The following is a 14,816-nucleotide window of genomic DNA, read 5'->3' on the forward strand; positions in this document are numbered from 1 at the left end:
AAAGAAATTATACGTATAGAAAACCCCTGAAACGTCAGCTGGACCTGTTATCGAAAAATACTTTACGAAACTTGTACGAACCCTGGCGAAGTGCAATCGGCACAGACATACTCTGTAACACGCCCAACTGCTTTTTTGACACTTTGCCTACGTTTATCATGAGGAAACAACTCTATAACTGTGTTAATAAGTCATAATGCTTGAAATACCATTGAACCACCCCTTTAAAATCGAAATTGTGAATATTTTTGTTAAATTTAGGATATATAGCGTCAAACGAATGAATAAATATGCAGCAAATGTAATCACTTGATAGCAACATAGCCTTCTGGTCCCACAAACTAAGGTTTTCAGTGTCTGCTTTTCACATACATCAAAGCATTTTGATTGTGTTTACAAAGTACGACGCCCATGTTCGCATTTCGGTTGGCACTTTACAGAGTCAAATACTCGAGAGTAATTTTTCAGTACACCTATATCAACAATATTTCTCAGCTAAAGCAGACATTTTCTGAAACAAAAGAAACCTCTCACAAAGCCTTGAGGTAATTACTCCTATAAAAAAGACATGCCATTTTCAACGGTAATGATCAAGACTACAGGACCCTAATAAAGCGATACAGAGATCGAGAAAGTGCACAGCAAAGCTCGTTAGCTGTTAGCGCACACTAACAAAGCTCTACATCCTCATTCTGACATTGTGACAACCCAACTAGAGTCAGTCAAGGATGCGGAGGGGGGTAATTAGGTTAATTAAATTAGCACGCTGATGGACGCAGGCTGGGGAACTGTCAGGACCCCTCACCTCTACTGCAGCACCACTGACAAACACATAGATGCTCTGCAGGCGCAGAGATACACAGCCACATGTAGACTCAGAGCCGCAGAGTCTATTTAAACATCATGCACATATAGCACAAATACACAAACAAAGCGCTCACAACTGACCCTGACTAAATAAATTGCCTCTCTTTCTCCACTCCGCATCTTGTAAACACTTTGTTACATAAATCTAATGCGGATAACTACTGCACCAATTATTTTTAATGGTTAATGTTATTTGCGTGCTGCCAACTCTGTGTTTCTGGGAAAGCAATGCAACTCACTGGCCGCCTTTATCTGATTTACGGCAGTTCAGGTCATTGTATTACTGCATGCTTAACCAAAGACAATTATCATTTATTAAAGCAAAAGGCCACGTGAAAGCTGAGCCCTGTACTTAAACATGAACAAACCTGTATATATAGACCTCTGTCCTGCTAGGAATTATAACTTTGAGAGATGAATAATTGATTGTGACAGAAAGTAACCCAGGATCATCAAACATTCATAAATTGCAGTGCAAATCAATGCGCATGATGCTTTTTTGTAAAAAATCTATTTTCCTGATAAACTGCACTTTTATTAATACTCTGCCGCACTGTATGCCTTGAATCAATGACGAAAACTAACAAAGCAAAACTGAACCTGGCATTTTCACTGAAAGTAAGTTGCAATATTTGTTGCACGCTATTAACTGAAAATTGTTAAATAAATTTAACTAAAAAATAATGAATGAATAAGGTTTTGAAATAAGTGCATTATAGAAAAAAAGCTGACACAGAAAAATAAAAAGATGAAAAGCTCAGACTCCACCTCCATCAAAAATGAGATAAAAACATTGACAAGTTCATTAAACACGCTTCAAATCTGCTTAATCCCAGGCAGCCTCAGGCTATTGAGAAATGCCAGTTTGCTGGCAGAATACGTTAAACGCCACAACGTTTTTTCAGCAAAGTCCTCTAAGTGCACAGAAAAACGGGATGAACGACAGCGCCAAAAAAAGCTTGCATGCAATTAAAAAACTGAAGTGACATATGTAAAAAAAGGCATTTTAATTTCTGACTCATAACCTTTTTTATTGCCCTTAAAATGAAATTACTAAACCTAAACATGAGCCTGATAAAAATGCTCATTTACAAGAAAACATGTCTCAGAGGCTTTTGCATCTAAACTCTTTGAAAAACAAACAAACAGAATGAATAACATCCCATGTGATGCAATAAAATTTGATTATAGTGTGAGGATTTCTACTCAAATATCAATCTAACAGCCTGTGAATATGCAGTGAGCCAAAGATTGAAACCATTTAATTACGGTCACGTGTACTAATGATGGCTCGTGCATTGCTTTGATGCAAGAATGAGTGCAAATCAGGCAAACAAAATGAAATGTGTGTGAGTTGGCCTGACACATGAGCGCACCTCTGGGCAGTTGCTTTGCCATCAATGCAACACAAAACATTAAAACAATAATTTTGGTACTCATCAATAAATTCCACTACAGTGGATAATTAGAATGCGTGATTAATTGCGGATAATGAAATGAGAGATGCGGGGAGACGCCGTCAGTAATGATCAGAAATTTTGCCTTTTCTTGCTCTCATTTAGCCCTACTGATGAGTTTGGCCATGGTACAGGCTTTGCACCCACTCTTTTAACGCACACACGCAGTTAAATTACAGCAGTCTTGGCTGCAGCCAACAGTGTAATAATTAAGAAGATAATAGCCGAGCGTTTAGAGTGTAAATCTCCCACTGAAGATTTCAGCCTGCCCAACCCCTCCGCGGAGCAGCGTGCATCTGTCGCCCCGCCACACACGCGCTAATGCAAACTACATGCAGGTGTGTAACCACATGGACAACATGCTCTATATCTAGACACACATATACAAATTATCACAAAGAACCATTACATATCAATATGAAAGAAACATGCAGACAGAAGCACAAGTCACAGGATGAGGAAGTGGCCCCAAACATAAAAAAAGGTTATTCATTTTGTTTGGAAGCAGATGCACTCTAAGGGGCCAGTCACACCAAAAGCGTTGATGGCAGTTGCAGGCGCCTTTTTTGAATGATATTCTATGGGCAGGGAGCGTTTAAAACAGCGCGCTGAGCGCCTTGCGGTTTTTGCCGCCGGCCGCAGCACGCGCCTTTGAAGGAACGCTGAGAGCGGAGAAGCGCCCGACGTCATTCGCGTCTTTCCACTGTCCAATCGAATGAGGGGAGAGGCGGGCCTTACGTTGTGGTGAGGGAAGTTTACAGTTGCTTTGAAGGACCGGACTACACTCGCTCACACTTTCCTGCGTGTTTGTGCACCTCTCATCCTCAAACAAGGTCAGAGCAAGCATCCTATTTTTAAAGTTTCTGCTAATATGACAGTTAACAGCAAAAGAGCGCTCACGCTTCAATATTTGATTGACAAGACAGCTGACTCGGTGGTTGCTTAGCAATATAAAAAGCCGCATCGCACTGCTCTTTTTTTAAAAAAGGCAGTGCGTCGCGCCTTGCGTTTCGAAGCGTTTAAAGCGCGATTGGTGTGACTGGCCCCGGTAGAGGCGTCAAGCGCAAGTTATTTTAATGCTAAGTCAATGTGAAGACACGTTGACGAACGTCTGGAGGTTTTACGGCGTGAATGAGGCGTTTAGCGCCGGTAGACGCGATTCTGCCTCGTTCGCACACATTGAGCTTTGCCGCGGCAAAAGTGCGAGTTAAAAAATGTGAACTTTGGCTAAAAAACGTGCCGCGTTAACCAATCAGGAGCTTGCTCTAGTAGTGACGTGATTACAGAAAGCCAGCAGAGTCGCAGAAGGCCCTTCCCATGATGCGAATTTCCTCGTAAAAGTCTTGATGAAGTCAATGTGAAGACGTGTTGACGAGCCTCTGGAGGTCTTGCGGCGCGAATGAGGCGTTTAATGCCTCGAATGCCGCGAACTGAGCGTTACCACAGGGCGCAAGTTGAAAAATTAAAACATTGGCGGAAAAACACGACGTGTTAACCAATCAGAAGGTGCTCTAGTAGTGACGTGATTACAGAAAGCGAACAGTGTGTAGATGTACTGTATGAATTCTGCAGAACAACATAAACATTGCTAACAGCAAGAGATTTTGAGTCTGAGCATAGTCGTCTTGAGGTTTAATAGGGTATTGGATGTGTCACAGAAGCAGAACAGAGAAGTGCAGGTGAGGATGAATTTTAGTGTTTTCCAGTGTTCACAACTTTACACTTTTTTCTTCTCTGCACTTGACAGCTAAGCTTTGTACTTGAATTCTTAGCTGTATGCAGGGGTGGAAAAAGTACTGACATTCAAGTACAAGTACTGTAACTTCCCAAAAGCTTTTTCACTTCACACAGCATTTTTTTTTACTGCAAACAATAAAGACAACTTTTTTATAATGTTATTTGCAATACATGCCCACATGAAAAAGTACGGTGGTTAACTGTAGTAATCTGTGGTAAATATGTTTATGAACCTTACTATATTCAAGAATACTTCAGTATTTGCAACAGTTTATCAACTAATATTCACTTAAATCAATACTACAGAATATAGTAGGTGTACAGTAACAAAGTGTACTAATTACAAAAATATATTACTATTTACTGTACTATTTACACTAAAGTGTACTACAATTTTTAATTTATGTGTGGACTACCATTTAAAATCACAATGTGAGATAACACATTACATTTTCCCTATACACAAAATGTGTTGTTCCAATAATATTACTCCTCTTTCTTTAAAACAAATCCCAATAATTTACTCACCCCATGTCATCCAACATGTTGATGTCTTTCTTCGTTCAATTAAGCTTTTTAAGGAAAACGTTCCAGGATATTTTATTGGACCCCAACAGTTTAAATGCAGTTAAAAATTGCAGTTTAAACGCAGCTTTAAACGTCTAAAACAATCCCAAACGAGGCATAAGGGTCTCATCTAGCAAACCATTGTCATTTTTTACAAGAAAAAGAAAAAATATAAAGTTTTAAACCACAACTTCTCATCTTGCACATGCCGTGCGACCTCATGTAATTGCGTAATGATGCGGAAAGGTCATGCGTTACATATGTAAAACGTACATTTGCATTTTAATCATTAAACTGATATAAAGACATTAATTAATATATTTTCATATACAAAAACGTCGGAATGGTCCTCTTTCTCCACACTTGTAAACACTGGGGCGGTAGTTTCGCATACGTCATACATGATCTTTTAGACGTGATGACGCATTACGGGAGGTCGCGCTGGCGCAAGATGAGAAGTTGTGGTTTAAAAGTACATATTTTTATTTTTATTGCCAAAAATGACAATTGTTTTACTAGAAAAGGCCTTGTTGGAGATCTTTAGAGCCCTTTAAATCTGCAATTTTAACTGCATTTAAAATGCAAATTTGGGTCCAATAAAGTCTATTAAATTGAGAAAAATCCTGGAATGTTTTCCTTAAAAAGCTTAATTTCTTCTCGAATGAACAAAGAAAGACATCTACATTTTTGATGACATGGGGTTGAGTAAATTGAGTAATCCTTTAAAAACAACACATTTAGTTTTCCTTATATTTTTGCCTGATTTTTGCGTGATTTGATATGACTGAAGATTGACTGTGATGAAAGAAAAACGCTTCAGAAACGACAAGTCAAGTAAAAAGTAGCACAGTAAAAGTACTGTTACAGCATTTAAAATGTACTCAAATGAAAGTACACTATTTTTAAACCACCTAATAAAGTATAATTCCTGAGAAAATGTACTTTCGCAAAAGTAACAAGAGAGAATTTGTAGCTCGTTACTTCACACCCCTCATGGTACATGATGTTTTCACAATAGGCATTCTCATTCAAAGCTCTTTTGGTAACAAAAACCCTGCCAGGATTATAAATAAATGCTTTGTTAAAGGACCCAACACACTTAATAAAGATAAAAAATTGCATTTCAAAGTCGGTGGAAGCAGAAAAAGTCCACTATCCCAGCTGCTTTTAACAGGAATCAAAGATCTCATTTCTTATCATCTGGCACCCTCTAGTGGAGCACAGATCTCAAAACCTTTTTCAATAGTACAAGCAAGGGTGAAACTTTGGTTCGAGAAGTGGGGGGGTGAAAAAATGAGGGAAAATGTTTTGACTTGAATCCCATTCCCTGCATAAACTATGGTGAAACAAAATACAGGAAATAATTAAATTCATTATAATGATAAATTCTGCTAAGAAGAATATGCTACTAATCTATATACAAGATTTATTTGTGGTTTACTATTTTCTACATAAAAACACAGGCAGAGTCTCAGTGACATACTATTATACTTAAGCTGTTACACACATTTAAAAATGGCAAAAAAACAACTTTTTTTAGAAATTTACCTTCTGCCTTAAATAAGACTGGGTCAAGAAATGCTTGACCAAAGCTTGTATAGCTTGCATTGTTATTATTAGCATTATTCATAAGGTGAATAGCAGGTTTCACACACAAGCTACACTAAAGCAACAATAACAACAGGTCATTAAAACAGTAAACTTGAGAATACAGATTTACAGTTTTTTATCAATGGGATTCTTAAATGAACAGGACAACTATAGCAGATTACAGAATACATTTTGATTGATTTCTTACAGCTGTTGCAATGTAAGAAGCTTTAAAGCCCCCCTTAACCTAAAAAATGCACTTTTAAATGTGTTGCTATCAAAACAACGAGTCACCAGTGTGTGTGCAGAAACATCCTGTTATTATACAAATCCATCTACTCTTCGTGTAATCGCCTTTAAACCGCAACAGTCACACAAAACAGGCTAGCAATGTGATGTCACACTGATTACGCCTCAACTATAACCGCTCACAGACTACGCCTGTATGAGCGTGTAGTTCAACCTTCTGCCAGAGACACGTTTTGATGTAGTCCAAAGCACAAGTGTAAGCGCTCTATCGCCTACTTTGCATACAGGGAGGGGAACAGAAGCTTTCTTTGCATTCAAAGAGACGCACACAAAAAGATACCAGAGACCATTTAAATATTAATGAAAAGCACCTAGGTTAGGGGCCCTTTAATATACATTACTGGACTTGTTTGGCCTTCATTGAGTTTCTGTTTCATCACAATCAACTCGATTCCCAGATGCATAAAAATACTTCCTTGGCATAGCTATTGTGTTACAAAACGTTGGGGTGTGTAACTGATAACATTTCTAGTTTATGTTTATTAGCTTATACTTATGCTCCAGCATCACATTAACGTTATGTAAACTGCATTTATAGTAGTGATGCACCGATGTATCGGCCGCCGATATTAATCGGACTTTTTTTATGAATTTGAAACCATCGGCATATCGGCAATAGCACGAGAAAGGCCGATACCGATTGTTTATTAATTAACTGCATAAAGAAATCCATTATATGTAAAAAAAAATAGTTAATCTTGTTTATAAAATAAATGCTGAATATCAAAAACCACCTTTGAAGGTTGTCATGCTGTCGTCTTATATTTGTTTTAGCTTAATTTGTGCCTCTCTTATTATGTTGGTCAGTTGAATGTTAATTAGATCCAATCCATGTTCAGTAAAATAATTTGATGCAGAAATAAACTAGCTAATAGACCAACTGTATAGGATTGTATACAAGTGTTTAATATCGGTATCGGCCAGAAGTTGTCTGTTTAAATCGCTCGGCAAGGATGCACTAAAAATTTAAGACTAAAAACGGACGGAGCGAGTAAGAAAGAGCCCAACTAAAGGGCGATTTATAGTCGTGCGTAGGTCCTACGGCGTAGCAGCGACGGCGTAGGTTCCGCGTCGGTTTTTATTTATACTTGTGCGTCGCCGTCCGCGTCGACGTGCAAAGACACGCGAAACCGCTGGTTGGCAGTAATCACGCGTGTAACCACAGTAGCAGCAGAAGTCGTCACAGAAGAAGAAGCTAAGCAAGTTAACCCACAAACGAAGAAAAAATAGCAACTTGTTGTGTATAATTTGAGAAGACCAGCAATGATGTAAGTAAATAAACAGCGACTTATGTTGCAGTTTGAGTTAAATCACTCCTCAACTTGGCTCATCTTTGTTTTCACCGTCTCAACCGGAAATACCTATGACGCAGTTTTTTTACCTGACGGGAGGGGTTCTGGTGGACCAATCACAGAGCTTGCGGTCCGCGTAGAGCCGACGCGCTGTTAGGAATTTTGTGAGGTGCGCGTCAGGCTACGCAGAGCTACGCACAGGCTACGGATAGCACCTACGCACGACTATAAATCGCCCTTAAGTCCATGGCTGGGGACTTTAAAAGTTTATGGGCCATTAGAATCGTCCTAAGCATCCCCCCTTACGGCACCACGCTGACACAGGCAGACTCTCCTTGTTCTGCTCGGTCCTGTTTTTCCGTGGCAATGTGCAGTTAAAAAATCAAAACAGATGACTTTGAAAGACTTTGAAATAGATCACTTCTCCTGAATCTTCATTAGCTTTCTCAAAGCACCCCTGGAAAACTCAACACACAGATCAGCAACTTGAGCTCTGAAATTCATACTTCAAAGATCTGCGCAATGCAAAAAGCAATAGGGAGACAAGAGATGGGCCATTTAGTCTGTAATTAAGAACTGATTAACCAGATTGGGCCAGGCTATTCCACAGCAAAGTGACCTTGTATCTTCTTTATGCTGTAACCTACATAATTTGGAAGTAATGATTATCCAGGCATGCTTTGTTATGACCGGTGGTAGCATTAATCTGATGTAAAGTAGGTATGACAAGCAATTGACACTTCATAGGAATCTAGGAAAAGTAGTAAAAGTGTCCCAATGAGAAGTAAAAACACGCACTGTAAGACGTGAAAACACACACACACAGAGAGCAGTGGGAAACTATCCCTACAGCGCCCGGGGAGCAATTAGGGTTAAGGTGCCTTGCTCAAGGGCACCAGTCGCAACCTGCCAGCCGTGAAGCTCAAACTGGCAACTCTCTGTAACAAGCTAACCACTAGGCCACTAACCACTTAAAAAACTTTAAACTTTAAAACCGCAACTCAGTGAAACAAGCTGTTGTATTTACCACCAAAGGTTAATGTGATACATTAATAGTTAAAGCTCTGATTGCTTTAAACTAAATAGATTACATAAACTGTTTAAGGACAATATTTTTCCTAAAGAACAATCCATTTAACAGGAATCAAATTCGTACAGCACAAAGTTCATGGGTTTAAATGCACTGTAAGTCACTTTGAATAACAGCATCTGCCAAATGCATAAATGTCAATGTAATGTAAATCCATAGACACTTACCGTCCTGGAAGACGCGTTCCACGTTGAGGCCGTAGGTGGCACAGGTCTCATAATAGGTGCACCTCTTGAGGTCATTGGACAGTTTGCGAGCACGTGTATCATCGATGACACGAGGGTTAGCTGCACTAATAGCATCTACAAATAGTCAGGATAAAAAGATGAAGAGATTTAATATATAAAATGAATGAGACTTAATGGCCACACCAAGTGTGAGAGGCTTTAGATTTATTAACTATCTTATCAAACACTTTTAATAAAATTAGGTGCAAGGCAGAACGCAGGGGTAGGCAACGCCTTTCCTGGAGTGCCGATGTCCTGCAGATTTTAGCTACAACCCTTGCCTATACATAGTTTTCATGTGACTCTAGAGTCTAAAGAATCACCTGAAAACAACAGGTAGGCAAGGTTTTATTCGGTTTGGAACTAAAATCTGCAGGATGTCAGCACTCCAGGCCTGACGATGCCTACCCCTGCAGTACTGAATAAATTGATGAGCTGTGCTTCTAGCCTTTTATTAATAGGAGTGTAGTGCCCCCTAGCGTTTATATACTGTAAGCACAAGAAGCATTACTTATTTACAGTATGCCTATGTATGTTTATAAATGGATTATAAAGCCTTATGAGACACATTTGCATTAAAGTGTAAAAAGATCTAATAAAGTGTGTGCGCAATGAACATGTTCTAACTATCTTCAGACCTGAAATATAGGTTATACAGTAGGTTATGCACTAATTTTAGCAAATAGAACAGAACTATAATGTATATTTTTAACTGCATGAATTTAAAGTCTATTAAGTATTTTTTTATAATAACGCATAACCCTAATAATTTATCAACAAACTGTGTCTTGAGACTACACACTTTAGTCTTTAAAATTATTGCTGGACTGTCGGCCAATTCCCCTTTGTATGAATGACTTTTGGAGGAGTTTTTTTCCCACAAAGTACCACACTCACCCTGAGTTCCCACTAGCACCAGGGGCACTTCTGCTGTGTTGCGGTAGTTGGCCATACGGCTATAGTAATGATAAACAGTCTGAAAGCTGATCTCATCCTCCAGACTGAAGACGAAAATCACCGCATCCACCCACAACGCAAACTGAGAAAGAATTATAGAAAGTGGGAGAGAGAGAAACATCATTACAACAATATTCTTTTTACATAGGCTTACATTTAGAAAAATGTATCTCATAAACTCCTCATAAAATGTGTTCATCTAAAATGCATCATTTGCCACTTATAAATCACATTCTTCATAGTTCTATCTGATCTCTAAAACCTTCAACTGCTCTGTAAAAAACGAATATAGTGTTTTAACCAACCTTTCAGATTTTATAATGCAGTAAAAACATTCTGATCCTGCCAACAAGGAAAAAACAATGCAAAGGAGATATTGGTAATACCCACCTGAGCCTCCGGAGGGCCCCCTTCATCCCTGATGAGGAGAAGGTAACTTTGTCCATCAACTACAATCTCCTTTTTGAAGCGTCCCCCTGTTCAATAAAGAGTCAATGAATAAAAGTACCAAAAAATGCTTATTCAAAATTTCTAAAATGAGATGATTAGTGAACTGCAGACTGGAATGGAAACAGATCAGTGAATGTCCAACTATGTTATTTGTTCTACAAATCAATTAAGAAACATCATATAAGGAAAAATTACTACTAAAAAATACAATTTCTGGCAACCTTCTATGATTTAAATACAAAGGCCCAAATGAGAAAGACTACAAATGTTTAATCTATCCACAGGCCAGCATACTGATTTCATTTCAGATTTTTGCTTACAATGACCATCACAGCTTAACTCTGGAAGCTTTGTGCTGAACAGAAATAACTACCTGACTTCCATTACACGTTCCAGACACATAACTTACATACTCACGTGCGCAGTGAGTGTCGACATTACAGTGGAATACTGAAACATACCGACATGTATATGATATTTTATCTAAGAAATAACGAAAACCGAAACTAAAACTTTAATATAGCATGCATTTTTTTCATGGTATAATAACATGCATAACAGAAGCTGTGCTTAAAATGGATTACCACATTTTTCTGCCCCGAGGATTTAGCGTGTGCTATTTTTGTGCACCTCTAGCACTTTTTTCAAGTGTTCAATATCTATGTGCGTATATAGCTATGCATGTATCAATGCAATTCAACGTTCTAGTGCGGCCATTCCCAAACTGTGGTCCGCGGACCACTAGTGGTCCGTGAGGGTACTGCAGGTGGTCCGTGTAAAGGCAAAATAAAATATAAAATAATATATATTTTTAAGAATATTTTTTAAGAATCTGTTGTACTGATGTGATAACCAGTTATAGTTTTATTGCTAGTAAGCCTATTTAGAGGTGCAGATAAATTCAGGACTGTGTGTAGACATCATATATTATGAGTAGGCTATTATGAGGTGGTCCGCGAAAATTCTTGATTACAAATAGTGGTCCACACACACAAAAAGTTTGTTCTAGTGAAAGGTCAAAGGATCTTGAATAAACGCATAACCTCTGGACCTCTGAGGCTCCTGGTGAGAGAAGCAGCCGGAGATCAGAGATCTTTCTGTTGGGTGAAGGAGAGGGGAGTGCTGAAGTGTAAGAGGATCAGATGGGCATTCATGGAGATGATAAAAGGTCTTAACCTGATCACAGCTCAATCCTGCTAATCATCTGGTACAAGAATTACCTCAATTTAATGGCCTTGTGGGACTTTCAATAGTCAGACGACACCAAATTCCCTCTTTGACCTCCAGTTGTTTCTTTGATTATTAACAAAGAGGCTTTTGCACTAGGATTATGAGTTATTATGCTAAAATAAAATTATATTCAAACCTGTTGGGGTGTTTCTACATTTACTTTACATTGAGGGTTATACTATATTTTCTTATTATAAGTGATATTATGATGGCTTGCATGTTGAAATACATGATGAAATAGCAGCCCTACAGCCCTGTTCGAAACCCTATAGATTCGACTTGCAATTGATTTCAAAAGTTTGTTTTCAGATACATGCAATGCTGCCTTAGTATTTGGAATCTTGTTAATTTTTTCATTTATACACATAAGATACACTTTTAATCAGTGAGCTCTATGCAAATTAAACCAATATCCTTAGGATTACTAGTACCAAACTTTAGCAGTTGGGTTACAGTAAACAAATAAAATTGTTTTTTCCCTATAATAGGCAACTCACTAGGTTTTAGCACCAGGCAAACATCTTGCTTGCATAGATCACAACTGCTTTCAGTGATGGTTTATTCTTTCTTTCCGGTTTTCTCCCTGACGCGGGTGTTTAAAATCTGAATGCCAAAATTGCTGATGCCAAAGTTAATGCGCTTTTTAGAAATCACCGCAACATGCCAGGACAGAGAAAATAAATCCTCAAATAGCAGAGACTCGATGACTGTGTGTGGGCAAGAAGTTCGGGGACGGCGGTTAGGCTGGAAAGGACGGTCGGATTATCTGTAATGACACGGTTTGTCTGTTTGGCTATGAGGGAAGAGGAAGTGGAGAAGCATCACTACAGCTAATGCACATATAGCCTGGACCTGGTTATTTATAATCCCCAGTTATTTTTACATATTCACAGAGAGAGAGAGAGAAAGAGAGAGAGAGACAGAGAGAGGCCAAGTGCACAATTAAAGTAAGATACACACCCTTGAGTTAATTACATTGTGGGCTGTGTCTCTGTAAAGCTGTTTGACTCATGTGATTATAAGCAAGGCTTGTGAACGCACAGATTATAGCTGATCATACGAAACTGATATTGTGAAAATAATTCTCTAACCCCACCACAGTGAGATCCAAAAACAAACACACAAAGAAATAACAGTTTGACATCCAATGACACTGACTCAGAGTCATGATGGACCGTAACTCCGACTGGGTGTTGCAAAGGTGTGATTGGTGATTCACAAAGGAAATGAATGAGATGGAAGATGTCACAACTACAATGGATTTATGAGAGAAGGTGTGAACTCTCCTGTACTGTGGCTTGATCTTAATGCTTTTTTACACTTTCATTCCAATTGATTCTTTTTAATAGTTTTCAAAATTGACAATAAACAAGCAATTATAATTTACTTATAAAAAGAAGTTGAATAAAAATTTTGTGAAAGCATATTTTTATGGTAATTATACAAATTTTAAGTGCACAAACCATTATTTCACAAATTGTTCTTAAAGGGTTACGCATGCATAATTGCAATGACCAAATAGAAAATCTGTTTAATCTGCAAGAATGATTAATTTGTGTACATTTGTAATATAGATAATGTCTTTTCTTAACAAAAACATGATGGAAATTCATGAAACATTGCTGAACAAGCCACACAGGACAGACCATCTGCTCAACTCTCTTGTAGAGACCAGAAAAATTAAGACAAGAAAGCAAATAGTTACCTGCATCCACGTCAGCTAGTTAAAGAAGCAGCCGAGGAAAAAGAGAATAAAAGAAAACTCAAATCATAAAGCAGCCCAGCTGAACATGCACAGTCACAGTTAAAGAAACAGTTAAACAGAGATAAAGACAGAGAAACAAGCACAGCTTTCATTTATTCGCTCCAATCTTATCTAACGTCATGGTGCTGTCTGTGTTAAGGAGAGACAGTCAAAATTCCATATATTTACTCTTGAGACAGTCTGGTCAAACATGCCCAATTGGGTTGTCATGATAAGATAGATATATATAAAAAGCAACAATAATTTATTTTTTATAGCAAGGTAAAACTAATTCGCTATTAAACACATTTTTGTATTATAAAAATATTTGGGCATGAACGTAAATAATAAAAAATTACATACAGAAAGAAGAAAAAAAATAAATAAAAGGGATAGTTCCCCCAAAATGAAAAAATTGTCAATAGCCTCTTTCACACAGTAATTCTGGTAAATTACCATGAATTTACCAGAATGAATTTACCAGTAAATACAAAAATGTGCTGTTCACACATGCAGTGACATTCCGTCTTTTTACCAGTAAGACATCATTCACACATCAGTATCAAAATACCGGTAAATTCGGAGAGAAAGCGGAAGTTACCTGTGGCGCGCGGCCGGCGAGCTCCGTCCGTGTCGTATTTGTAAACGGCGGGTTATGACTTAATATCCACGGTCCGTATTTTGTTGTTTTCACATCTGTGGCAAACGGTCGCGAAGTTGCTCGTGACCAAACAACATTGCGTTAGGCGGCGTCAAACGGAACCTGCGCGTTTGCACATTAGGCTTCACAGATGGTGTGCTAAGGATGTCGGCAATTTGGCAATTAGATGGTAAGCTGTTTTAAACAACTTTGGTGAAGAAATGTGGATGTTAACTTCAGGTGTGCTCGACTTTTAAGCAACATGTGTGTGGAAACGTCCGTAAACAGTCTGCGTCACCTGTATAAAAAACTTTCTGATTGGCCCGCCCGATCTGTCAGCGCGGTCTGACGTCATCTAAATGCCGGTAATGCTATATTTTTCGTTCACACACAGCGCTTACCGGCAAATTACTGTTAATCTTACAACCTGTCTTACTGGTAAATTGGGAGCACTGATTTACCGGAAAGGTTCTGTTCACACATGACATGTTAACTGCAATTTACCAGTAAATTACCAGTAAAGACTGTATGTGTGAAAGGGACTATTATCTACTCATTTTACCTTCAAGTTGTTCCAAAACCTGTATAACTTTTTTTTATTCTTTTAAATACAATATAAGTTATTTTGAGGGATATAAGTAAACAAGCTGTTTTTAAGC

General features: G+C 38.3%; 1 protein-coding gene across 5 annotated transcripts in view; it reads right to left on the reverse strand.

The window, feature by feature from the left end:
• The window catches only part of agap1 (ArfGAP with GTPase domain, ankyrin repeat and PH domain 1), a 178,810-nt gene that overhangs the window by 63,517 nt on the left and 100,477 nt on the right, over positions 1 to 14,816 (reverse strand). For 3 of the 5 annotated variants that reach the window (XM_065240021.1, XM_065240019.1, XM_065240023.2), the window contains exons 4-7: positions 13,479 to 13,493; positions 10,484 to 10,569; positions 10,034 to 10,175; positions 9,077 to 9,211 (exon numbers count right to left, since the gene is read on the reverse strand). In XM_065240021.1, the coding sequence (XP_065096093.1) occupies positions 9,077 to 9,211; positions 10,034 to 10,175; positions 10,484 to 10,569; positions 13,479 to 13,493 (378 nt within the window). The remainder of the gene's footprint in view (positions 1 to 9,076; positions 9,212 to 10,033; positions 10,176 to 10,483; positions 10,570 to 13,478; positions 13,494 to 14,816) is intronic. The other 2 variants (XM_065240022.2, XM_065240020.1) reach the window with 1 other exon arrangement.

The sequence above is a fragment of the Paramisgurnus dabryanus genome, chromosome 7, assembly GCF_030506205.2.
Source record: "Paramisgurnus dabryanus chromosome 7, PD_genome_1.1, whole genome shotgun sequence".
Classification (NCBI taxonomy): Eukaryota; Metazoa; Chordata; class Actinopteri; order Cypriniformes; family Cobitidae; genus Paramisgurnus; species Paramisgurnus dabryanus.